The 26,640-nt window shown below is 46.5% G+C and overlaps 1 protein-coding gene across 3 annotated transcripts in view; it reads left to right on the top strand.

Moving 5' to 3' along the window:
• Nucleotides 1–19,124, top strand: part of LOC137321809 (calcipressin-2-like) — a 315,720-nt gene extending 296,596 nt beyond the window's left edge. For all 3 annotated transcript variants that reach the window (XM_067984489.1, XM_067984490.1, XM_067984491.1), the window contains one exon: nt 16,186–19,124. In XM_067984489.1, the coding sequence (XP_067840590.1) occupies nt 16,186–16,346 (161 nt within the window). In that variant the 3' untranslated portion in view covers nt 16,347–19,124. The remainder of the gene's footprint in view (nt 1–16,185) is intronic.
• Nucleotides 19,125–26,640: the final 7,516 nt, after the last annotated feature.

Genomic DNA, 26,640 nt, shown 5'->3' with positions numbered 1-26,640 from the left:
TATATAGCTTTTAGTAGATGTGACATGGTAAAAAGCTTAAGACTATACTTCGCTGGAAGTAAGTGATTTAGGGAATAGGATGAGAAAGAAGAGCAGCAGAAGTTTATAGTGAACCATAAGCTGGCAGGAGACCTCCCACTTTCTCATCTCCTCCACTCTCTAAGGCCTTCCAGGATTTCAAGGACATCTTCCTCCTCTTGTTACTGTTCTCTCTCAGTTGTTACAGGCTGTCTTCTTCTGCAAGCAGAGGAAAAAAAGTGAGAAATTCAATCTATTAAGATGGTATGCAGTAATACCCGAATGTTAGCTTGAATCCCATATTAGATGTGATGACATCTGCCTATAACATTCAGCTACACATTTGATGGGAGGATTATTTTGGGCTGGATGAATGTAAAGATGGGAGTAAAGGAACATTTCCAGGTGAAGACTGGGGCTATAAAGGACAGCCAGCAGCATCATGGCATTCATTATGGAGTTTGAAAGTGCTTTAGGATAGTGTGAAGGGGAGGTAATTGTAAGTGCTGTGCACACTTGGTATATTGCATTAATGTAAGGTCTTGCTGGACTCTCCTACCTTGGCTGACTCACTGAACTTTTTCTGCACTGCTTCCAGGTACATGGTGTGATGGAGGTGGCATTCAAACTGATGGCCACCTACATAAGAACATAAGAAATAGGAGCAGGAGTAGGCCAATCAGCCCCTCGAGCCTGCTCCGCCATTCAATAAGATCATGGCTGATCTGATCCTAACCTCAAATTTAAATTCATGTCCAATTTCCTGCCCGCTCCCCGTAACCGCTAATTCCCTTTACTTCTAGAAGTAAAGCCTCCTCCTCCCATTCAGCCTGGAATACCCTTCGTGGGGGCCTGTGGCATTCATTTCCCCTCTTGTGCCTAAGTAATTTCTGGAGACTCTCTGTGGTCCCACCCGAGAAGCAGGCTGCTCTTTGGCCTCCTTACAGACATTGCAGAATACCCTTGGCCTCCTTACAGACATTACAGAATACCCTTGGCCACACTCTGCTGGTGTAAGTTTGGTGAAGCAGGTGCTGCTGACTTTCACTCCTGACCCAGTCAAAGTATTTGGGGCCAGGGCGGGGTTAGATAATTATAATACAGTTGGTGGGTACCCATGTCAATCTGAATGCCCACTGCAGAAGGGGGGTACAGGAAATGCGGCATTGGGTGATGATGGCAGCCCTCCACTGCCATAATAGCAGATGCAGTCCTTTAAGAGCTTTGGCTGTACTGAATATTCTGCTCCCACCCCCCCCCCCCAACCAACCATTGACTGAGCTCCCAGCGGAAGGCCCAATTCAGGTTCTGAGCTCATCATGCATATTAAATTAGGTCAACCCTGGTAGATCTGCAGCGACGGCCATGCATTGTATCCGGGGGTGCAAAATGTGCTATGCAATGTTCATACACAAAAGTTGTGACCCTTGGAAATTTTGTCCAATAGGGCTGATTCCCCATTTGTCCGCTCTAAGTGAGGAGATGCTGGTCAGGAAATTGCAGACCCACAGCCATTTAAATTAATGGATGGTAAGCCAGGGGCTGAGAGTCTGCGTATTCCTCACCAGTGCTCTCAGCAGCTGCCACTGCTTGCAAGAAAATTCAAGTCTGCCTGTTTGATACACACGCAAATTGCTAAATTCACGTTATATAAAGAATCGGAGAATCAGTCCCTATAGCTAAACAAAGAAAAATTCCATAATGGGTCACTTATTTATAATAGGTCATTTATCCTTCATGAGAATGATTTCTGAAGAAACATTAATATTTCTGTTGTATTTTTACAAAAGTCCTCTATCTGAATAGGTCACGTCTTCTCACAATACTCTCTGTAACATTGTACTGTATCGTAAGACATCACTCATGCTAGGAGTGGCAGGGAGCAGTGGTGGCTGGTGACCTTTGGTGAGGCACAGCTATGCAAGCCTAACCAAGCTAGTGTGTTACCATGGAAACAGGCCCTTCCTCTGGAATCCCACCAAAAACATTGGAAGCTGATTATCTTTTTCTGACTGTATTGTGCAGCGCTGGTTTTCTTTTAAACCTTTACATCCAGGATTGGACTTAAAAAAAGCAACTAAAACTTTGTAGAAAAAAACGAACTGGAGTGTTTTGCAAAATGTTGCTGCTCGGACTTGTCTAAAGTACAGTGATCATTACAGATCAGTGGTAATTTTTTTCAAATTGCTAAGTTGGATGGGGCATAATATAACAACTTCCATTCACATTAGAGGTTCCAACTTGGAGCTCTGATGCCAGAGTCATATTAAAAATTCCATTCCTTAAGGACTAAAATATGGCAGATTGTTTTCCTATATCCTGTTGTGAGGTTAGAGTTTGATATTCAATTTGAAGACAGACTGTGAATCTCCGTTTAATATATAGAAACAGTGGGTTCACTTACTGCGTGGCTGTTATTTTAACCCCTCCACCTGCACACTTAACTTCCTTTGCCGGGCGCTGGAAGCCTGTTTCCCGAGAGGTGACAACAGCAGTCGGAGAGAGGGGGAATGGGGCATTTGAAGATCCGGCAGCAACTGGAGGAATTTGCCGCCGGTCGCTCGATCTCTTGCCGGGCTGCTGCCGACAGCAACATATATAAGGTTCTAGGTGAGGCGGTACCTGGTGAACTGCCTCTGGCATAGAGTTCCTTTCAACTGGTCGCATACCAGATTTTCAGAAAAAAAATACTTAACATAGGCAAATTCCAGGTTTGAACCTCTGTCTTAGGTCGATGCTCCTGCAAATCTCTTTTCAAGTAGAATATCTGACAGAAATTGAACCATATTGCATTCGTGACTGATAGTGGGGAACCATTGGGGTTGCCAATTCTGGTTGGAGGTTTGATCACATGATGATCTAACCACATGTCATCTGACCATGTGATGCCTGATCACATGATTTCTACAAATGTTCCTGCATTTACCTTTTAAAGGTTGGGTCTCCTGTGCTTGAGTATCTTTGCTTGTGGTTTTGCACCAGCAGCAGTTGTGCGAGAAGTTCCAAGAACCAGGAGGCCACCTGTGAACAGGATACACCGAGGGAGGGAGCGAATTGTAGAGGGGAAACCAGAGATTGGAGGAACTCCGATTCCACCAATAACTAATGGTAACTTACTGAAATTGAACTGATAATAATACTGGTAACACTCAGATTCCCCTCATAACCAACAGTAATTCAATAACTCACTGCAAGTCTATATGTAACTGATAGTAATAGGTATAATGCCCCGATATCCTACCTGTAACTAGTAGCAATCCTATAACCCACTGATACTCAACCTGAAACCATTGCCAGCATCTCCCTGCACTACACAAGGTGCGGTCAGGCTCCCCAGTTGATGCCACTTTTAACAGGCCTCATCTCTCCCTATCTCTTTGTAGCCTGGTTTGGACTGCGGTTCTGTGTGAAGGTGAGAACTCTGAAGTCAGAGCTGATCTGTACATGGACTTCACACATCAAAACCGGGTGGTACAGAGCAACTTGAACCGAACCGAACCAAACCAAGAGATCGTACAAAGGGCAGTGGGCTCAGTGTTTGGGGCAATTCTCACAGGGCACATTGTCCTAAACTCAGCTCAGCACAAACATTTCTAAACCACTCCATGGGCTCAGTCTCAATAAAGGAGAGTTTTCATAGAATTGTAGAAATTAGAGCACAGAAGGAGGCCATTCGGCCCCTGGTGCTGGTGCTCTCTCCTGTAACCCCACTCCCCAGAGCCTTCCATATTCCTCTTTTTCAAATATTAATCCCCTTTCCTTTTAAATTAAGTTTTAGTCTCTATCACAATAGTCACATTGATGAAGGATCCCATGGTATAATAGCCCTCAATTCAAGAACCTTCCTCCTCCCTTCCCCCTTGGTTATTCCAATGAGAATCCTTAGTTTCTGTTCCCTAGGTCCCCATTCTCCCAACAGTGAAAACAATCTATCACTAGTTACCCACAGTAAGGTCCCCAGCTTTCACTTACCCCTTTACTGGCTGTTCCTCTCTCAGCGTTGCTCCCAATTACCAAGTTGCTGCTGCAGCTCCCAACTATGCAGGAAACGCTGGTCCCCGTGCCCACCCCCACTCCATTATCCCCTCCAGCTTGAGCCCCGACCCCCAGTCCCGTTTTGTCCTCCATTCCCCAGTCCCCGACCTCCCATCCGTTGCTCCCCCCATTTCCCAGTCTCTTCCCAAGCCCCCGTTCCCCAGTCTCTCCCCGAGCCCCCGTTCCCCAGTCTCTCCCCGTTCCCCAGTCTCTCCCCGAGGCCCCGTTCCCCAGTCTCTCCCCGAGGCCCCGTTCCCCAGTCTCTCCCCGAGGCCCCGTTCCCCAGTCTCTCCCCGAGGCCCCGTTCCCCAGTCTCTCCCCGAGGCCCCGTTCCCCAGTCTCTCCCCGAGGCCCCGTTCCCCAGTCTCTCCCCGAGGCCCCGTTCCCCAGTCTCTCCCCGAGGCCCCGTTCCCCAGTCTCTCCCCGAGGCCCCGTTCCCCAGTCTCTCCCCGAGGCCCCGTTCCCCAGTCTCTCCCCGAGGCCCCGTTCCCCAGTCTCTCCCCGAGGCCCCGTTCCCCAGTCTCTCCCCGAGGCCCCGTTCCCCAGTCTCTCCCCGAGGCCCCGTTCCCCAGTCTCTCCCCGAGGCCCCGTTCCCCAGTCTCTCCCCGAGGCCCCGTTCCCCAGTCTCTCCCCGAGGCCCCGTTCCCCAGTCTCTCCCCGAGGCCCCGTTCCCCAGTCTCTCCCCGAGGCCCCGTTCCCCAGTCTCTCCCCGAGGCCCCGTTCCCCAGTCTCTCCCCGAGGCCCCGTTCCCCAGTCTCTCCCCGAGGCCCCGTTCCCCAGTCTCTCCCCGAGGCCCCGTTCCCCAGTCTCTCCCCGAGGCCCCGTTCCCCAGTCTCTCCCCGAGGCCCCGTTCCCCAGTCTCTCCCCGAGGCCCCGTTCCCCAGTCTCTCCCCGAGGCCCCGTTCCCCAGTCTCTCCCCGAGGCCCCGTTCCCCAGTCTCTCCCCGAGGCCCCGTTCCCCAGTCTCTCCCCGAGGCCCCGTTCCCCAGTCTCTCCCCGAGGCCCCGTTCCCCAGTCTCTCCCCGAGGCCCCGTTCCCCAGTCTCTCCCCGAGGCCCCGTTCCCCAGTCTCTCCCCGAGGCCCCGTTCCCCAGTCTCTCCCCGAGGCCCCGTTCCCCAGTCTCTCCCCGAGGCCCCGTTCCCCAGTCTCTCCCCGAGGCCCCGTTCCCCAGTCTCTCCCCGAGGCCCCGTTCCCCAGTCTCTCCCCGAGGCCCCGTTCCCCAGTCTCTCCCCGAGGCCCCGTTCCCCAGTCTCTCCCCGAGGCCCCGTTCCCCAGTCTCTCCCCGAGGCCCCGTTCCCCAGTCTCTCCCCGAGGCCCCGTTCCCCAGTCTCTCCCCGAGGCCCCGTTCCCCAGTCTCTCCCCGAGGCCCCGTTCCCCAGTCTCTCCCCGAGGCCCCGTTCCCCAGTCTCTCCCCGAGGCCCCGTTCCCCAGTCTCTCCCCGAGGCCCCGTTCCCCAGTCTCTCCCCGAGGCCCCGTTCCCCAGTCTCTCCCCGAGGCCCCGTTCCCCAGTCTCTCCCCGAGGCCCCGTTCCCCAGTCTCTCCCCGAGGCCCCGTTCCCCAGTCTCTCCCCGAGGCCCCGTTCCCCAGTCTCTCCCCGAGGCCCCGTTCCCCAGTCTCTCCCCGAGGCCCCGTTCCCCAGTCTCTCCCCGAGGCCCCGTTCCCCAGTCTCTCCCCGAGGCCCCGTTCCCCAGTCTCTCCCCGAGGCCCCGTTCCCCAGTCTCTCCCCGAGGCCCCGTTCCCCAGTCTCTCCCCGAGGCCCCGTTCCCCAGTCTCTCCCCGAGGCCCCGTTCCCCAGTCTCTCCCCGAGGCCCCGTTCCCCAGTCTCTCCCCGAGGCCCCGTTCCCCAGTCTCTCCCCGAGGCCCCGTTCCCCAGTCTCTCCCCGAGGCCCCGTTCCCCAGTCTCTCCCCGAGGCCCCGTTCCCCAGTCTCTCCCCGAGGCCCCGTTCCCCAGTCTCTCCCCGAGGCCCCGTTCCCCAGTCTCTCCCCGAGGCCCCGTTCCCCAGTCTCTCCCCGAGGCCCCGTTCCCCAGTCTCTCCCCGAGGCCCCGTTCCCCAGTCTCTCCCCGAGGCCCCGTTCCCCAGTCTCTCCCCGAGGCCCCGTTCCCCAGTCTCTCCCCGAGGCCCCGTTCCCCAGTCTCTCCCCGAGGCCCCGTTCCCCAGTCTCTCCCCGAGGCCCCGTTCCCCAGTCTCTCCCCGAGGCCCCGTTCCCCAGTCTCTCCCCGAGGCCCCGTTCCCCAGTCTCTCCCCGAGGCCCCGTTCCCCAGTCTCTCCCCGAGGCCCCGTTCCCCAGTCTCTCCCCGAGGCCCCGTTCCCCAGTCTCTCCCCGAGGCCCCGTTCCCCAGTCTCTCCCCGAGGCCCCGTTCCCCAGTCTCTCCCCGAGGCCCCGTTCCCCAGTCTCTCCCCGAGGCCCCGTTCCCCAGTCTCTCCCCGAGGCCCCGTTCCCCAGTCTCTCCCCGAGGCCCCGTTCCCCAGTCTCTCCCCGAGGCCCCGTTCCCCAGTCTCTCCCCGAGGCCCCGTTCCCCAGTCTCTCCCCGAGCCCCCGTTCCCCAGTCTCTCCCCGAGCCCCCGTTCCCCAGTCTCTCCCCGAGCCCCCGTTCCCCAGTCTCTCCCCGAGCCCCCATTCCCCAGTCTCTCCCCGAGCCCCCATTCCCCAGTCTCTCCCCGAGCCCCCATTCCCCAGTCTCTCCCCGAGCCCCCATTCCCCAGTCTCTCCCCGAGCCCCCATTCCCCAGTCTCCGTCTCTCCCCGAGCCCCCATTCCCCAGTCTCCGTCTCTCCCCGAGCCCCCATTCCCCAGTCTCCGTCTCTCCCCGAGCCCCCATTCCCCAGTCTCCGTCTCTCCCCGAGCCCCCATTCCCCAGTCTCCGTCTCTCCCCGAGCCCCCATTCCCCAGTCTCCGTCTCTCCCCGAGCCCCCATTCCCCAGTCTCTCCCCGAGCCCCCATTCCCCAGTCTCTCCCCGAGCCCCCATTCCCCAGTCTCTCCCCGAGCCCCCATTCCCCAGTCTCTCCCCGAGCCCCCATTCCCCAGTCTCTCCCCGAGCCCCCATTCCCCAGTCTCTCCCCGAGCCCCCATTCCCCAGTCTCTCCCCGAGCCCCCATTCCCCAGTCTCTCCCCGAGCCCCCATTCCCCAGTCTCTCCCCGAGCCCCCATTCCCCAGTCTCTCCCCGAGCCCCCATTCCCCAGTCTCTCCCCGAGCCCCCATTCCCCAGTCTCTCCCCGAGCCCCCATTCCCCAGTCTCTCCCCGAGCCCCCATTCCCCAGTCTCTCCCCGAGCCCCCATTCCCCAGTCTCTCCCCGAGCCCCCATTCCCCAGTCTCTCCCCGAGCCCCCATTCCCCCGTCTCTCCCCGAGCCCCCATTCCCCAGTCTCTCCCCGAGCCCCCATTCCCCAGTCTCTCCCCGAGCCCCCATTCCCCCGTCTCTCCCCGAGCCCCCATTCCCCCGTTTCTCCCCGAGCCCCAATTCCCCCGTCTCTCCCCGAGCCCCCATTCCCCCGTCTCTCCCCGAGCCCCCATTCCCCAGTCTCCGTCTCTCCCCGAGCCCCCATTCCCCAGTCTCCGTCTCTCCCCGAGCCCCCATTCCCCAGTCTCCGTCTCTCCCCGAGCCCCCATTCCCCAGTCTCCGTCTCTCCCCGAGCCCCCATTCCCCAGTCTCCGTCTCTCCCCGAGCCCCCATTCCCCAGTCTCCGTCTCTCCCCGAGCCCCCATTCCCCAGTCTCCGTCTCTCCCCGAGCCCCCATTCCCCAGTCTCCGTCTCTCCCCGAGCCCCCATTCCCCAGTCTCCGTCTCTCCCCGAGCCCCCATTCCCCAGTCTCCGTCTATCCCCGAGCCCCCATTCCCCAGTCTCCGTCTCTCCCCGAGCCCCCATTCCCCAGTCTCCGTCTCTCCCCGAGCCCCCATTCCCCAGTCTCCGTCTCTCCCCGAGCCCCCATTCCCCAGTCTCCGTCTCTCCCCGAGCCCCCATTCCCCAGTCTCCGTCTCTCCCCGAGCCCCCATTCCCCAGTCTCCGTCTCTCCCCGAGCCCCCATTCCCCAGTCTCCGTCTCTCCCCGAGCCCCCATTCCCCAGTCTCCGTCTCTCCCCGAGCCCCCATTCCCCAGTCTCCGTCTCTCCCCGAGCCCCCATTCTCCAGTCTCCATCTCTTTCCCTGAGCCCCTATTCCTTAGTCACCCCCCTGTTTTGAACCTATGTTTTTACAAGTGGATCATTTCGAATGTTTATCTGAGAAAAACTAAATTACCTCTCTTTAAAAAAAAATTATCTGTTGTTATTGCCAATTTAGAAAGTTACATGGCCAGTTTTTATATATATGTGGAGGGGGATTTCTGGACCACAATCAAAATACTTACAAGTAAATGTGAGAAAATAGAACAAAGGACAAGAGAGACGGAGAGAAATAAAATGAGAGATTGATATTTTTATACTAATGCTAAAAGTATACAAAAGAACTTTGCAGAATTAGAAATAAACGTTGAAGGAAAAATGTAATAAGAATAACAGACTTCGATAAACCAGGACATTGATTATGAGATTAAAATATTAGGGTATATAATATAACGAGGCAGTCACATGACCCTAGAGAATTTTTAAATGTTAACTATTTTTCTTCCCTTTTATAAAGGGGGCTGAAGGGCACACTTCTGGGATATTTTTGGGGAACCCTGGCTCCCTCTCTCCTACCCCAGAACCGACACACTCCTCTGCATTTTGCTGCCTTTCCCCTCTGATAGAAGGCTGAGAAACAGCCCCAGTAAATTATGTGACCTCCCTCAATGCTGTATACTTTGACAGAGTTTTGGATGAATTGAACTTTATGGAGGGTGGAGGATGGGAGACCAGCCAGGAGCGCATTGGAATAGTTGAGTCTGGAGGTGACAAAAGCATGGATGAGGGTTTTAGCAGCAACTGGGCTGAGGCAGGGGCGACCACCAGTTCCTCAAAGCGCCCACAAACCACATGTCCAACAGTATTTAAAGGATCCTCAGCTGCAGTAAGGGAAAGCTGGAAGTAGGTCTGTCACTCATTTTACTGCAGTCATTTGTGTTCTGAACCTTCAGCTTCCCATATTTGATCTCCTTGCTGCTGTAGGCTCTGCAAAAGTTTCCGCTGCTACTATAAACCACTGACCACTTTCATAGCAACATAGAAACAGGAGTAGGCCATTTAGCCCCTCGAGCCATTTCCGCCATTCAATGAGATCATGGCCGATTTGTGTCTTGGCTCCATATCCCTTAACACCCTTGGCTAACAAAGATTTATCGATCACAGTTTTAAAATTATTAATTGAGCTAGCATCTATTGTTTTTTGTGGGAGAGAGTTACACACTTCTACCACCCTTTGTGTGAAGAATGCAGCGTTTCCTAACTTCTCTCCTGAAAGGCCTGGCTCTGATTTTAAGGTTATGTCCCTTTGTCTTGGACTTCCCCACCACTGGAAAATGTTTCCCTCTATCTACCCTATCAATTCCTTTCAAAATCCTAAAAACCTCAATCAAATCACACCTTAACCTTCCATATTCCAGGGAATACAAGCCTGGTTTATGTAATCTCTCCTCATAATTTAACCCTTGGAGCCCTGGTAACATTCTGGTGAATCTGCGCTGTACTCCTTCCAAGGCCAATATATCCCTTCTAAGGTGCGATGCCCAGAACTGTACACAGTACTCCAGATGTGGTCTAACCAGGGCTTAGAAAAGCTGTAACAAAACTTCCTCCCCTTTATATTCCAGCCCTCTGGATATAAAGGTTAACATTCCATTAGCCTTTTTGATTATTTTTTGTACCTGACCACTACATTTTAATGATCTGTGTACATGGACCCTTAAATCTCTTTGGGCTTCCACTGTTCCTGGCTTTTCACCATTTAAAAAATACTCGGATCTATCCTTTTTTGGTCCAAAATGGATGACCTCGCACTTTGCCTATGTTGAAATCCATCTGCCACAGTTTTGCCCACTCATTTAATCTATCAATGTCTCTTTGTAATTTTATGCTCCTGTCTAAACTAACTATGGCATCAATCTTTGTGTCATCTGCAAACCTGGATATATGGCTCTCTATTGTGTTATCTATGTCATTAATAAATATAGTGAATAGTTGAGGCCCCAATTCAAATATATACCCATTATCCCTACTCTCTGTCTTCTACTGCCTAACCAGGACAGTAATTTGCCTTCAATTCCATGAGTTTTAATTTTAGCTAACAGTCTCTTATGTGAGTCAGTCACTCCCGTTGCTTCCACTCCTCCTGTGTAAGGCGCTGCTACAGGCCCATCGAGATTGGATGCCTTGAAGAGTATCCCACCCCTCCTCGAGCTGCCTATAAGGAGTGTGATTTCTGCTGGTAGCTTGCCAATTCAATATTAATGAGGCCTAACCTCAAAAATTGATTGGGTCTCCCACCAACTGCATCAGGTGGGCAGAGCGGTCACCCACCCAATATATGCTGCAAACGAAAATTGCTCCCAGTGATACAAAAACAATGGCCATTAACACTGATTCCATAATGTGGCACTTGAGGGGAGGAGCACATCTCAGAAAATCACAAACCTGTAGCCCGTGATTTTTTTTGTCCATTGATTTGAATAGGGGTTAGAGGTTTGGGTGGGGTTGGCATCTCTCATGGTTCTTTCTCTTGAGTTTATTGGCTGTTTTGTCCTTGAAATGAATACAAACAGTGAGAATTTGCTGTAGTTACCGTAGCCCCCTCCTATTCCTCATATATATTACCACTCGGTGCCTGTTTCCATGTTGATGGTATCCAGCTTTATCTCAACCACCATCCTCAACTCCATGATTTTAGCTGTGCTGTTCAACTGCCTGTCTGACATCAAGTCATGGATGAGCCAGAATTCTCTTAGCTCAAAATTGGCAAGACAGAACCAATCTTTTTTGGCCTCCACCAAAAGCTGCTCACTCAGGCTGAACTGGTGGTGCATATTCTATGTGTGTCCCTGGGCTAAGCTTTAAACTTTATTGTCAAGACCACTTACTTCTACCTCTGCAACATTGACTCCTTTCACCCCTACTTTATCCCAAATGTCTCTGAAACCCCCATTCATGCCTTTGCCAGCTCCATTCAATCTCCCCTTGTCAACCTCCTCTTGACCCACTGCCTTCCCTGCTCCCAACCCACCCTCCTGCCCCACACCACAACACTGTGTAGTTCTCCCCAGTCTTTCTTCTAGCTCTCACCAGATTCATCTTCCCTATCATAGAATCATAGAAAGGTTACAGCATGGAAGGAGGCCATTCAGCCCACTGAGTCCACGCCAGCTCTATGCAAGAGCAATCCAGCTAGTCCCAATCCCCCGCCATATCCCCGTAGCCCTGCAAATGTTTTCCTTTAATGTACTTATCCAGTTCCCTTTTGAAGGCCATTATTGACTCTGCCTCCAATACCTCCAATACCCCCTCGGGCAGTGCATTCCAGATCCTAACCACTCGCTGTGTAAAAAAGATTTTCCTCATGTCACCTTTGGTTCTGTAATGCACAAGGTACTCTTAGTTACATTTTGATGAAGCATCCTTTTTGACCACAAAAGTTATCTAACAACTGCTCCAATTAATTTTAGTTAAAATATTTAAACACTGTAATTAGAGACTGTAAGTGAGACACTAAGCTATCCATTAAATAATCCCAATGATACTATTAAACTGGGAGCACAGTTACAGACAAAGATATATATACACTGGAGCATGTATGGATTTCTGTCCCTGGTATGTTTAAATCTCAATTAGTTCTAACCTATCAAATCAGCAGATTGTGCTCAGAAGCATATGTTAATCTAAAGAAACCTGTCATAAGTTTGGCTGTTGCATTTAGCTGGCACACCCTTTCATTGTACTACCAATAATAGTACTCACCAGTTTTTGACTGAGGACCATAAATCTGTGCAGTGACTTACAGGCTTCTCTTACAAGTACACCAGAAAGCTGATTTTTAACACTATGACCCCCCTTTTCTTCTCCAAATACGACTATGCTTTTTATGGTGCTTTTAACTTTTTAAAACACAAAAAATCACATGTTTCTAGTTTTAAAACAATTCAAAATAGCCACCCATTTTTAGGCTGATTTTACACAGCCCTGCTTCAGTACTTCACTTTCAAGGATTTAACCAAATGGGGAGAGAGTTCCAGATTTCCACTACCTTTTGTGTGATAAAGTGCTTCCTGATTTCACTCCTGAATAGCCTAGCTCAAACTTTTTTTTTATTCGTTCATGGGATGTGGGCGTCGCTGGCGAGGCCGGCATTTATTGCCCATCCCTAATTGCCCTTGAGAAGGTGGTGGTGAGCCGCCTTCTTGAACCGCTGTAGTCCGTGTGGTGAAGGTTCTCCCACAGTGCTGTTAGGAAGGGAGTTCCAGGATTTTGACCCAGCGACGATGAAGGAACGGCGATATATTTCCAAGTCGGGATGGTGTGTGACTTGGAGGGGAACGTACAGGTGGTGTTGTTCCCATGTGCCTGCTGCTCTTGTCCTTCTAGGTGGTAGAGGTCGCGGGTTTGGGAGGTGCAGTTGAAGAAGCCTTGGCGAGTTGCTGCAGTGCATCCTGTGGATGGTACACACTGCAGCCACTGTGCGCCGATGGTGAAGGGAGTGAATGTTTAGGGTGGTAGATGGGGTGCCAATCAAGCGGGCTGCTTTGTCCTGGATGGTGTCGAACTTCTTGAGTGTTGTTGGAGCTACACTTATCCGGGCAAGTGGAGAGTATTCCATCACACTCCTGACTTGTGCCTTGTAGATGGTGGAAAGGCTTTGGGGGGTCAGGAGGTGAGTCACTCGCCACAGAATACCCAGCCTCTGACCTGTTCTTGTAGGCACAGTATTTATATGGCTGGTCCAGTTAAGTTTCTGGTCAGTGCTAACCCCCAGGATGTTGATGGTGGGGGATTCGGCGATGGTATTGCCGTTGAATGTCAAGGGGAGGTGGTTAGACTCTCTCTCTTGTTGGAGATGGTCATTGCCTGGCACTTGTCTGGCGCATATGTTATTTGCCACTTATGAGTCCAAGCCTGGATGTTGTCCCGGTCTTGCTGCATGCGGGCTCGGACTGCTTCATTATTGAAGGGTTTGCAAATGGAACTGAACACTGTGCAGTTATCAGCGAACATCCCCATTTCTGACTTTATGATGGAGGGAAGGTCATTGATGAAGCAGCTGAAGATGGTTGGGCCTAGGACACTGCCCTGAGGAACTCCTGCAGCAATGTCCTGGGGCTGAGATGATTGGCCTCCAACAACCACTACCATCTTCCTTTGTGCTAGGTATGACTCCAGCCACTGAAGAGTTTCCCCCCTGATTCCCATTGACTTCAATTTTACTCGGGCTCCTTGGTGCCACACTCAGTCAAATGCTGCCTTGATGTCAAGGGCAGTCACTCTCACCTCACCTCTGGAATTCAGCTCATTTGTCCATGTTTCAGACTGTGTCACCTAATTCTGGATTTCCTCAAGAGAGGAAATAATTTCTCTTTATCTGCCTTATTGAATCCTTTTATCATTTTAAACATCTTAATTAGATCATCCCTAAATCCCTATTTAGTCGACCAGTACAGAGAACGCAGACTATAGAAATGGAGGATGAGAAAACCAACACATTTGCCACTGTTTGCTCAGCCCAAAACAGGACAGGGAGCTGGAATTAGCATATATATTTTAGTATATATACTTAGCAGTGATTGCTCAAAAGCGTTAGCTCTGTACATCCACGGGCTGGGTGGTGGGGGTGGTGAGGGTGATTGCGGCATAAATGCCAAGACGCACCCATCGCTGACTCCACCAAAGTTTCCAGGTTACATTTAAGTTCTTTCATTATCATGCCAATGGTGAGCTCCTGTTCAATTAGGGGAGCCTCCAGAGCACCCACTAATGGCATAAAGTCAGAAAGTCCGGCTCTCGATTGCCCCCTCAGGTTTGGGAGGAGGTTGCTGGGTCCCTTTCTGGAGACAAGTTACAGGTGCCCCCACAGTCTCAGTTGTAAGATGGCCATTTTAAAAGTTTTTATTAGGAGTCTTGTTCAAGATCTTTAGGGGTCCAGCCCAATCCTGCCCTTGATTCCACCAACAGAGCGGGATTCCTGTACGCCAACAGCAAAGGATGCAGACCCCATCCCAAATCCCAAGGACAGAATCATTAACATAGTTGGGGCATGGTATGGCCTGTGCCTGTCAGGGCATTTCAGAGGCACCCACTCTGTTCCACCAGCAGATGTCAGAACATTACACGGCCACTCTGTTAAGGGAACTCATAGAATGGGAAGGGCCAAAGATATAGCCTGCAATTTTTTTACTTCAGCTCCCCCAGACATGGGGTGGGGTGGGGGAGGGAGATAGGCAGTAGGTTCACACATGCCTCCACCCCCAGACTGCAATTTGTAGCACAAATGAAATGGGATGGAAACTGGGTGCATCCGGGCTGCACTCCAAATTCAACCTATCAAATCTGCAGAGTGGGCTCAGAAGCATACGTTAATCTAAAATAGGTATGAAGGAAAGGCAATCCTAGGGGCCTTGGATGGGCCAGCAGCAGGCCAGAGGTTTTTTTGTGGGCCCAGGAAGAACACTCCTGCTCTGCTTGGTCCCATGCAATGAAAATAAATAAATAATTTTCAAGGCATTTTCTGAGCGGCCTCATACAAACACGAAAATGAAGGGCAGAAAAAGACCAGCTGATCCATCAAGCCTGCCCCACACATTGATGCCCGGAGCATCATTACTAGACATTTCCTATCCCGTGCAGCCATGTAGTCTCCCGGGAGAAGAAAAAAACCAGGGCCACTAAGGGAGGAAAATAAACCCTTGAAAATTCCTCTCCGACCCCCTTCGGCGATCAAAACCATTCCAGGCGATCCCTTTAAGAAACCGCTGGTTGGGCTGCTCAATGCCTGGTACAAATGGGCGGAGCATGCACCAATTTGTACTACAAAATTGCAGTCAGGGTCCTATGTTCATCATAGGACCCTGATTTGCGAATTACCAATGGCTTCCTGCCTGAAACAGATGATGCTCCAGCCACCCATCTCAGGACATTAACCAAAATGGCAGTAGCCAGAACACCAACATAAATTGCTCATGTCTAAGACCTTTCCGTGAAAAATGGACAAGGATTTCCGAACTGTGACAATTATCAGTATCAAAGCTCATTGCTAGCCTAAGTCAATTTATCTTATTATACAATGCTCGTAAGCGTATTAATATTGTCCCATTATTGCCAGATATTTATTCAGGTTATATACCTACCGTGAGTATATGAAAAGTAGTCTGCAATTATATATTTAGAAATAATACTATTTTATTGATAAGACAACTTTGGACAGCTGGAAGTGCTTATGTGTATAGCATATAATTTACCCTCACTATACTGGTAGTTATAGAGTAATAGTTGTTGAACCGACCAGTTCAAATAAACCAGTTAACATTTGAGAATAGGGGTATTATCCTACTGTTGTAATATGAATTTTAGTATAGATGGCACCTTATGTATGTAAATAAGTTACTTTTATTTTTTATAAAGTTAACAGAAAAGTTTTCAGAGAAATGGAATCTGGGATATTTAGGCTTAACCCCACAATCAAGTAAAAAGATTGGCAACAGCTATTCTTGTGAAGCAGACCCCCGCATTGAGTGTTGTTATTAAACACCTAAATGGTCTTCTGCTAAGTCATTGGTTCTGTACTCCTGGGCTGATGTGTATGGTGCTGAGTTAATTAAATTTTAGTTATTTAATTGGCTTAATACACATGATTAAATTATTGAGCCTGAGACATTTACTGACTTTTGTCCATTATTTGTTCACATATTGATAATAATTTACGTAAACCTATGCATTGGTGTTAAGCTGTGAGGCAATATGTAATTCATGATAGGCAGATAAATGATTTTACCATGGCCATTGTGCTGTGGGCAAAGAAGACATTGTGTATCGTATAGTCTGTATGCTTTGGTTATGCCCGTAGTGCAGCAACTAATGTAAGCTGCCAACATTCACCAAATTTCACCCATATGATTAAAGCCATACAAATAAATGACCCAGTTAGCCAAATATCCCAAAAAAACATTTTTTTTAAAGAAAGAATTCATCTTGAAACTAATAGATAATTATATTTGTAATCTTTCCATCTTCTGTTTTACAGGAGAGAAGTATGAATTACATGCAGGAACAGAGTCAACTCCCAGTGTGGTGGTCCACGTCTGTGACAGTGAGGCAGAGGATGAGGATGAACCGAAGAATTCACCTAAACCAAAAATAATTCAAACCAGGCGCCCTGATCTGCCACCAGCAATGTCCAATTGAAACATTGGTGCACACTTTATCAAGTATCATCTAGTGCTCTCTGCTACAGCCGTACTCTGTTGAAAGGAACAATTGTCTGTCAGTCACAGGAGCATTTGTTTTCAAGCCCCTTCTGTGTCTCTGAGGTCTACCAAAATAGGATGGAAAGGGTTACTATGTGTATGCCTATTTGCTACATACAAACTAGTATCTGATCATATCATAAAGCATTCATTTATGTTAGAATGGCATTAGTAAAACCCAGGAATAATCACAAAACTTGGCATTATAATTCCAAGACAAATTACATCTAAACTATTCAGCACATGGTAACCTGGTGTACTAAAATGATTTGGTATAAATACTTGATCCAATTTTAGATTATACTTAAAGTCTTGAGGCATATTGTGAATACATCTGCCATGTTCTCTGGCTTGGTCAGAAACTGAAAAGGTTAATGAATAGTCTGAGTTTTACTTTTTTGACATTGAATTGTCAATGATGTCCTTGGTGAAAATCCTGTGAGACTATTTGTAGAAAACGTAAAATGTATAGGCAACACTTGGGGAAAGACTAACTTTCATTTATACCAATGTGCAGTACATAATGTCAGCATCTTCTAATATAATCTTGTGAAAAGGTGTAAGTGTAATTTGTATTTTTATCACTCTGTTTTAATATTGATACAATGTATTGATTGAAGTTATATACAATAAACTTACTAAAAATAGGAATGATAAAATGAGTATAAAGGCAGATAGACAAATAAACATTATCACAGTCATAAATTTTCCAGTCTGCATTTATCTGACCAGGATGAGTACCAATAGACCATATTATGGTATCATCTGCTGCACTGAAGGACCCCTATTGTGCTGATATATGACAACTTTACACTCCAATCTGTGCAAGATGACCTGCTATCCCATCTTATGGTATACATTTAAAAAAAACATAAACATAGGAAAAAAAATTAAACTTTTGACATTTTCTCTGTGTAACTTTTCTTTCACTGCACTGCTTACATTATTAACACACAACTCGGCATGACAACCAGAGGTGTCTAAATATTTGCCTGAAAAATATGGTTTATAAGTTACTTGATGCTGTAATGATAAAATGTGCACTTCATGCGTTTGGGGTGTAGATTCTAGTGACACAATTAAGTAAATATAAAAACCAAACTGAACACTGTCTATCAACATTCAAAATAAATAAATTAGCATTTTTCTTGATTCTGCTCTATTTTGAGAAATTCAAAGGTATTTAACCAAAGTTGGATAAATTGGGTTAGTAAAATAATCAAAATTTTGTGCTTTAACAACCATATTTTCAGTTTTCATGTAATGAAATATTTTTAATGGCTATCAACATTATTGCCATAATTATTTGCTTTTATTCTGGATAAGCACTTATTTTGCTTTGCTTAATCGTATCCATCAAGGGTGGTGAATAATATTTAACGACATTGTGTTTAACGTATAAGTCACTGCTTCTGTGATGCTCTAATATGTTGCAAGAAATTAATTTTCTGCTGGGTTTCTACTCAGCATTTCATTTCAGCTACTATGCTTTCATGGTTTTCCTTTTTAAAATCGCTTGAAGGAAAATGTTCATGGGGAAAGATTGGGATTAGGTTGCCTGAGTACAAAAATGTCACGAAGGAAAATGGCTACAAAAGAACCAGTGAATAAATCCACTGTATTGATGTAGTCATTCAGAATGCAGAAATATTGTAGGCCAATACAGTCAAACCTCATTACACCAAAATCAATGATTTAAAAAACTCTAATCCCATGAAGTGACACTGAAGTGAAGAAACATGTGAGCTCCAATGGCAGTGTTGGACTCCCAGTCAGATGGTCTGCCATTTGTCATTTGAACTCAAATATCCTCAGTCTAAAAAATCAGCTTTGGCATTCCCTGTAATCTTTTCCCAAGCAGTTTGAGGCCCAAATAGCCAAGTGTGGTGGCATTTTTCTGCCAAAGGAATTAGTCCTGTGGACCATGGTTGTACCTGGGGTCAGAAATCCTTAAGATTCCATTCCTAAAATACAGACGAGGAAAACTAACGGGACAGTTAGCGAGTAATAATGAGATTTGACTGCATTGCCAAGTACCTAGAGCTTTTGTGTATAGTTAGAATATAGGATTATTAGTAATTGCTAGTATTGGACATTGTCTGTGTTATTACGTGTCTTTGCCACTGAATGGGTGCTAGTAATAATACTTTTTAAATTAATTGCCTTATATTTGTATGTCTGGTATATATCTTGTTGTTTGGTTTGTGTACGGAACTGTGTCATATTCAAAATTGTGGTCATTGTGACAGAATTGTACCTGTGCTTTCTCTAAGATTTTGCAAAAGGCACACTCACAAACACAACTTATCTTTGAAAACCCCTTTACTCAAATATAATCTACACTGTAGACACAAGTTGAACGTTTTTGTGATTAAATAATCATGATTATTAGTCATATAAAGAAATGTTTCATTTAAGTCTCTTAAAATTTTAATTTTTATTGTTTCTGTAACATAAAAAATTGTCCTTTCAAGAGGTCTGTTGTGCGTTAGTTTGAGTACCAAATAAGCTGTGTTTTGCCATTAATCACATTGCACCTTATTAGGTAATTGCTTTTTAGTGGGCTCTTGTACAGATGCCTCTATGAATGTGTGAAAGTCAAAACAGACCTAATGAACTCCCCAAGGTGATTGTGACCTTTCAGGAGTGTTGAAATCAAAAACAGGATTTCAAGACACAGTGTAAATAAAAAAAAATTCTTCATATTTCCACAGTACTATTTTGTTCTGGATTCTTGAACTTGCATTTAAAATGTCAACATACAATAGGGTATTTTAACGAGGTAAATATCACTTTTTGTGACCAATTATATCTCTTTCCAAACTTTTAAAAAATGGTTTAAGGATTGCAGTGGTATTTGTACACCAAAACAAATATCAAAAAGTTGTTTTGCTTATTCTAAGAATAGTACAAAATAAAGAGTGTTCTGGGGTCTTTACCTTTCTGTAGTTGTACTTATATTCAGCAGTCAAATTGCACAATATCTAATCTTGAAGGCATGTGATAAGAACCCGAGAAACTAGGGGGCAGAAATCGGTCATCATTGTGACATGCGGATAACGTGGGTAAAAATGATCAATTTCGCAGGTGGTCTGCGCCCCAAAGAAGCCTACAATTTTCAGGCATTCAGGGCAGCCACCTAAAACAGGCCATAGGAAGATAGGAACAGGAGTAGGCCATTCAGCCCCTAAGGCCTGTTCCGCCATTCAGTTAGAACGTGGCTGATCTTCATCTTAACTCTATCTACCTGCCTTGGTTCCATAACCCTTAATACCCTTGCCTAACAAAAATCTATCAATCTTAGTTTTGAAATTTTCAATTGACCTAGCCTCAGCAGCTTTTTGGGGAGAGAGTTCCAGATTTCCACTACCCTTTGTGTGAAGAAGTGCTTCCTGACATCACCCCTGAACGGCCTAGCTCTAATTTTGATGTTATGCCTCCTTGTCCTGGACTCCTCCCACCAGAGGAAATAGTTTGTCTCTATCTACCCTACCAAATCCTTTAATCCTTAAACACCTCAATTAGATCACTGCTTAATCTTCTTTACTCAAGGGAATACAAGCCTAGTCTATGCAACCTGTCCTCATAATTTAACCCTTTTAGCCCTGGTATCGTTCTTGCATATGCTAATGAGGGGCCTAACTCCTGATTCGGATTCCTTTGAGAAAGTGGGCTGCTGTGAGTGGATCAGGGGTTGGGCCTGTGCTACTGAGGTTTTCTTGGCGTGGATGTGGACTAGGATCTGGCCACCACCGAAAAGGTAAGTTTTAATAGTTTCTTTTAACATTCATTTGGAGCCCCCTCCCGGCACTTACATGAGGGCCACTGCTGGCGAGACAGGCAGCCCGAAATTCATTCCTGCCTGTGTGAGGCGCGATTGCCGCTGGTAGCTTGTCCAGATTATTTAGATGAGGCCTGAGGCTCAATTTCAGGCCAGTCTTGGGCCTCCTAGTTCGGGGACATGTTGCGGCCACATTCCTGCCTACGCACCTGAAACCAGACGCCAATGAATTCCTACCCCCAAGAATGAAAAAACGCAATTGAACCCATGCTATACAGAAAACATAAACTTTGAAAAGAGAAACTAGGGGCCACATTTGTCTCCTTTTTTTCAAAAAAGCAGACTTCCATAAACATGGGAGCAAGGCAGCAGAAAGTGATGGTAAACTTTTTATCCATTTGTATCTCTACTCTGAAACTTAAAATATCCAAATCCTAAAATATGTTTATGAAAATTATTAAATGTGGGCGTTTGACCATTTGCTTGTTTTGGACATTTAGGCCTTTTTGTAGGCCAATCAAGAGAAATATTGTGCAGGGTTACTTGAGTTGGGAATATAAACAAAAACTTGAGCATGAACTCCAGTTCAGAGCTAGTACAAATCAGCTTAACGTATGCAAACAATTCTAAAGCTGCTTTTATGTTGATTTTTGGGTACTAGCCCCTGCAGCATGGGTCTCATGTGGCTGGTGGCCACATTAAAATAAATGTACTGAATTTTTTAAGATAGGCAAACAGGAAGACTTATTGCTTTACTGGGTCATCCTGAATGTTGCTGGTCTTTTTGGAGTTTGTACATGTGCTGTTTCAGTGCTGCAATGCCCTGTAGTGGGGCCATCCTGACACAACAACAGCAGCAATAACGATTTGCATTTATATAGCATCTTTAACATAGAAAAACAACCCACAAGAAAATGGATGCTAAGGCAAAGAAGGAAATATTACGAGGGCTGATCTAAAGCTTGGGCAAAAAGATGAGTTTTAAGGAGAGTCTTAAAGAAGAAGAGGGAGGTGGAGGGGTTTAGGAAGGGAATTCCAGAGAGAAGAATCTAGGTGGCTGAAGACATGGCCGCCAATGGTGGGGTGAAGGGAAGGAGAGATGGATAAGCGGCCAGAGTAAATGGAATAGAAAGCACAGGGGGTTGTAGGGCTGGAGGATGTCACAAGATAGTGAAGGACGACGTCATGGAGGGATTTAAACACAAGGAAGAGAATGCAGGTCAGGCTGAGTGCGATGGGCGAGCATGACTTGGTGTGGGATAAAAAATATGGGTATTGCTGTTTTGGAAGATCTGAAGTTTATGAAGGGTGGGGGATGGGAGTCTGACCAGGAGGGCATTGGGGTAACCAAGTCTGGATGTGACAAATGTGAGGGTTTGAGCAGCAAATGGGTAGAAGTAGGAATAGAGATAGAAGCGTAGATAAATTTACGGCACAGAAGGAGGCCATTCGGCCCATTTGTCTTTGCCGGTCAAAAAAGAGCTACCGAGCCTAATCCCATTTTCCAGCACTTGGTCCGTAGCCTTGTAGATTATAGCACTTCAAGTGCATATCCAAGTACTTTTTAAATGTGATGAGGGTTTCTGCCTCTACCGCCCTTTCAGACAGTGAGTTCCATCTGGGTGAAAATGTTTTTCCTCCGCTCCCTTCGAATCCTTCTACCAATTACTTTAAATCTATGCCCCCTGGTTATTAACCTCTCTGCTAAGGGAAATAAGTCCTTCCTGTGCACTCTATCTAGGCCCCTCATAATTTTGTATACCTCAATTAAATCACCCCTCAGCCTCCTCTGTTCCAAAGAAAACAACCCCAGCTTATTCAATTTTTCCTCATAGTTAAAATTCTCCAGTTCTGGCCACATCCTCATAAATCTCCTCTAGTGCAATCACATCCTTCCTGTAATGTGGTGACCAGAACTGTGTGCAATGCTCAAGCTGCGGCCTAACCAGTACTTTATACAGTTCTAGAATAACCTCCCTGCTCTTATATTCCATGCCTCGGCTAATAAAGGAAAGCATTCTATATGCCTTTATCTTATCTGCCTGTCCTGCTACCTTCAGGTTGCTTTCCTAATTTCCTTTTTAATTTCACCCCTGCATGTTCCATACTCCTCTAGGCTTTCTGCAGTATTGAGCTCTTGATAGCTGACATAAACTTCCCTTTTTTGCCTTATCTTACCCTGTATGCTCCTTGTCATCCAGGGGGCTCTAGATTTGGCAGATATTATGGAGTTGGAAGTAGATGGTCTTTGTGAGGGAGAGGATATGAGATCGGACACTCAGATCAGGGTGGAACAGGATACCAAACAGTTAAGTACAGCCTGAGACACTAACCAGGGAGGAGGATAGAGTCCTTGGCAAAGGTATGGAGTTTGTGGTGAGGACTGAAGATGACGACTTCAGTCTTTGCAATGTTTGGCTGCAGGAAATTGCGGCTCATCCATGACTGTGGTAAATGCAGTACAGCTGCTCAGCTCACTCTCCCGAGACCTGGGCTGAAATATAAAAGCAGCCGATGCATCACCACAGCTTTCAAAGAATAGAGTCAGAAAAGGTTGAATCTGCCAGATCACGCAGCATACCAATTTTACTAAAATTAACACTTGTGAAAACACAACTGTTTTCATCTGCATTATTCCTCTTGTAATGTAGGCCACACAATCCATACACAAGTTAAAAAACACAGAAGCAAAATCACTACTGCCATTACCTCTACCCTGTAGGAGCATGCTGTTTACGTGCAAAGTGCATTTCTTACCACCAGTTTTCTACAAAAAGGAAATCTGCAGTTTATATTGTGCACAAGATTCTTAATTTATAACTGAACAGCTCATGCAACAACAAAACATGCTGGACAGCAATGTTTAAACTGTGCTTCAAATCTTACTGTTTGGTTAGCCCAATCTTTCGCACATGTATTCAATCCTCACCTGCAGTGACTGCTAAAAGAAATGGACATTTCAAAAAGTCAGGCTTTACTATACCAAGGCTACACCCTCCCCGAAAAAAATATTTTTCACTTCTCTGTCAGCATCACAGATTTTTGTGCATTCTCGTCCTCTTGAAGGAAAAAGTGATCTTTTAAATATATAGATAGTGATTTTTAAAAATCAATGAAAATGTGGCCATAGTGCTAGCATTACTATTTGCAGCCAATCATTTAAATGTAAATAATGCTTTTTTATAAATGAACAATATGACCCTACAAGACTGTATAAAGCCATTTGTAGTCTATAACCAATGCATGCACTATAGTCCTTGTGGCCACAGCAAATTAAGACAACATTTTGGGGGTAAATTAAGGGGGGTGGGGGGTTCTCCCACTGATCTGCTGAAGGAAAAGTAATTTAGGTTTAGCATTAACTTTTTTATTCCAAGACTAATGAGTTTTCCGACTGATTTTATTCATTGAACAAAAATTAAAATAATGAAAGACTAAAAAAGTTCATCTCATAATGATGAGATTCCAGTTTTGGTGTCCCTATTATTTAGTGAATAGAGAAGAATTGTAGACATGTGCTATCTCCTTTCGTAGGATACCAATTTGTTAATTCTTAACTTTGGTGCCTGAAGTCTCCTAGTAAGGTACATAATTCAAAATGTTTCTCATAAATCACATACAATTATAGACTTCTACCTATAACTGATGAAACATGGGCACCACAAATGTCAAATCGTCATATTCTTGTGGAGAATGACTCAGCTTAAGTGTCCAGCACTGCTGCTCCCAAGAGAATATGTAAGGCAGACCTGAAATTTGTAACTCGTGCCATTTACATCAAAAGGAATGAATTTTGGAAAGGACTATTGTTATGTAAGCAAACCTCCAAGGCATTCTATGTCAGCAATGTTTCAAAAACAGCAATGAGATGAATGACTTGTTGAACTGTTTTGCTTGGCGGTATTGGTGGAGTGACAAATGTTGGCCAGGACATCAGGGCAATTCTCTACTGTGCTTTGAAAAGTGGCATGGGATCTTTAATGTCCACCTGTACAGACAGATGGAACCTCAGTTTAATATCCCAGCCAAGGGATAGCATGCCCAGCAATGCAGCATTGCCTGCCAGCCTGAAATATTAGCTTAAACCATGCACTTAAGTTTCTATTATCCTGCCATGCAAACCATTCCAAATACTTACCAGTTTTTGAGTAAACAAATTATTTCTGATACCTGTTTTCAATTTACTTTTCTCTAATATTCATGAGCAGGGCAGAAACTAGGTACTCCATGACGAGTGACTTACCTCCTAACCCCTCAAAGCCGCTCCGCCATCTACAAAGCTCATCAGGAGTATGATGGAATAGTCACCACTCGCTTGGATACAGTCGCAACAACACTCAAGAAGCTCAACATAATCCTGGACAGAGCAAAGCACTTGATTGGTGCCCCTGCCACTGGACTCAATATCAACCAGCTCCATTACTTACACAATGTGGCAGCGGTATGTGTGATCTACAGACTGCACTGCAGCAACTCACCAAGGTTACTTCAACAGCACCTCCCTCCCCTGTGACCTTAATACCGAGAAGGACAAGAGCAACATGTCATGTGAACATCATCACCTCCAAGTTCCTCTTCAAGTCCCAAACTATCTCAGACACAAATTACCGCTCAGGCCCCCTAACAGTAGTTAAAGTGTTGGACATAGCATGAATCAAGAAATTAGAGAAGCATGTAACAAGGGTAATGCAATAATCGTGGGGGAGCTTTAATCTTCACATAGACTGGGCAAACCAAATTGCTAAAAGTAGTTTGGAGGGTGAGTTCATGGAATGCATTCGAGACAGTTTTCCAGAACAATATAGGAACATGGGAACATAGGAACAGGAGTAGGCCATTCAGCCACTCGTGCCTGCTCCGCCATTTGATAAGATCATGGCTGATCTGTGATCTAACTCCATATACCCGCCTTTGGCCCATAGCCCTTAATACCTTTGATTGCCAATAGAATAGAATCATAGAATCATAGAAGTTTACAACACGGAAACAGGCCCTTCAGCCCAACATGTCCATGTCGCCCAGTTTATACCACTAAGCTAGTCCCAATTGCCTGCACTTGGCCCATATCCCTCTATACCCATCTTACCCATGTAACTGTCCAAATGCTTTTTAAAAGACAAAATTGTACCTGCCTCCACTACTGCCTCTGGCAGCTCGTTCCAGACACTCACCACCCTTTGAGTGAAAAAATTGCCCCTCTGGACCCTTTTGTATCTCTCCCCTCTCACCTTAAATATATGCCCCCTCGTTATAGACTCCCCGACCTTTGGGAAAAGATTTTGACTATCGACCTTATCTATGCCCCTCATTATTTTATAGACTTCTTTAAGATCACCCCTAAACCTCCTACTCTCCAGGGAAAAAAGTCTCAGTCTATCCAACCTCTCCCTATAAGTCAAACCATCAAGTCCCGCTAGCATCCTAGTAAATCTTTTCTGCACTCTTTCTAGTTTAATAATATCCTTTCTATAATAGGGTGACCAGAACTGTACACAGTATTCCAAGTGTGGCCTTACTAATGTCTTGTACAACTTCAACAAGACATCCCAACTCCTGTATTCAATGTTCTGACCAATGAAACCAAGCATGCTGAATGCCTTCTTCACCACCCTATCCACCTGTGACTCCACTTTCAAGGAGCTATGAACCTGTACTCCTAGATCTCTTTGTTCAAAACTCTCCCCAACGCCCTACCATTAACGGAGTAGGTCCTGGCCCGATTCGATCAACCAAAATGCATTACCTCACATTTATCTAAATTAAACTCCATCTGCCATTCATCGGCCCACTGGCCCAATTTATCAAGATCCCATTGCAATCCTAGATAACCTCCTTCACTGTCCACAATGCCACCAATCTTGGTGTCATCTGCAAACTTACTAACCATGCCTCCTAAATTCTCATCCAAATCATTAATATAAATAACAAATAACAGCGGACCCAGCACCGATCCCTGAGGCACACCGCTGGTCACAGGCCTCCAGTTTGAAAAACAACCCTCTACTACCACCCTCTGTCTTCTGTCGTCAATCCAATTTTGTATCCAATTGGCTACCTCACCTCGGATCCCGTGAGATCTAACCTTATGTAACAACCTACCATGCGGTACCTTGTCAAAGGCTTTGCTAAAGTCCATGTAGACCACGTCTACTGCACAGCCCTCATCTATCTTCTTGGTTACCCCTTCAAAAAACTCAATCAAATTCGTGAGACATGATTTTCCTCTCACAAAACCATGCTGACTGTTCCTAATCAGTCCCTGCCTCTCCAAATGCCTGTAGATCCTGTCTCTCAGAATACCCTCTAACAACTTACCCACTACAGATGTCAGGCTCACCGGTCTGTAGTTCCCAGGCTTTTCCCTGCCGCCCTTCTTAAACAAAGGCACAACATTTGCTACCCTCCAATCTTCAGGCACCTCACCTGTAGCTGTCAATGATTCATATATCTC

The sequence above is a fragment of the Heptranchias perlo genome, chromosome 5, assembly GCF_035084215.1.
Source record: "Heptranchias perlo isolate sHepPer1 chromosome 5, sHepPer1.hap1, whole genome shotgun sequence".
Taxonomy (NCBI): Eukaryota; Metazoa; Chordata; class Chondrichthyes; order Hexanchiformes; family Hexanchidae; genus Heptranchias; species Heptranchias perlo.
The sequence above is the reverse complement of the archived record's forward strand: the minus strand, read 5'-3'. Positions and strand labels throughout refer to the sequence as shown.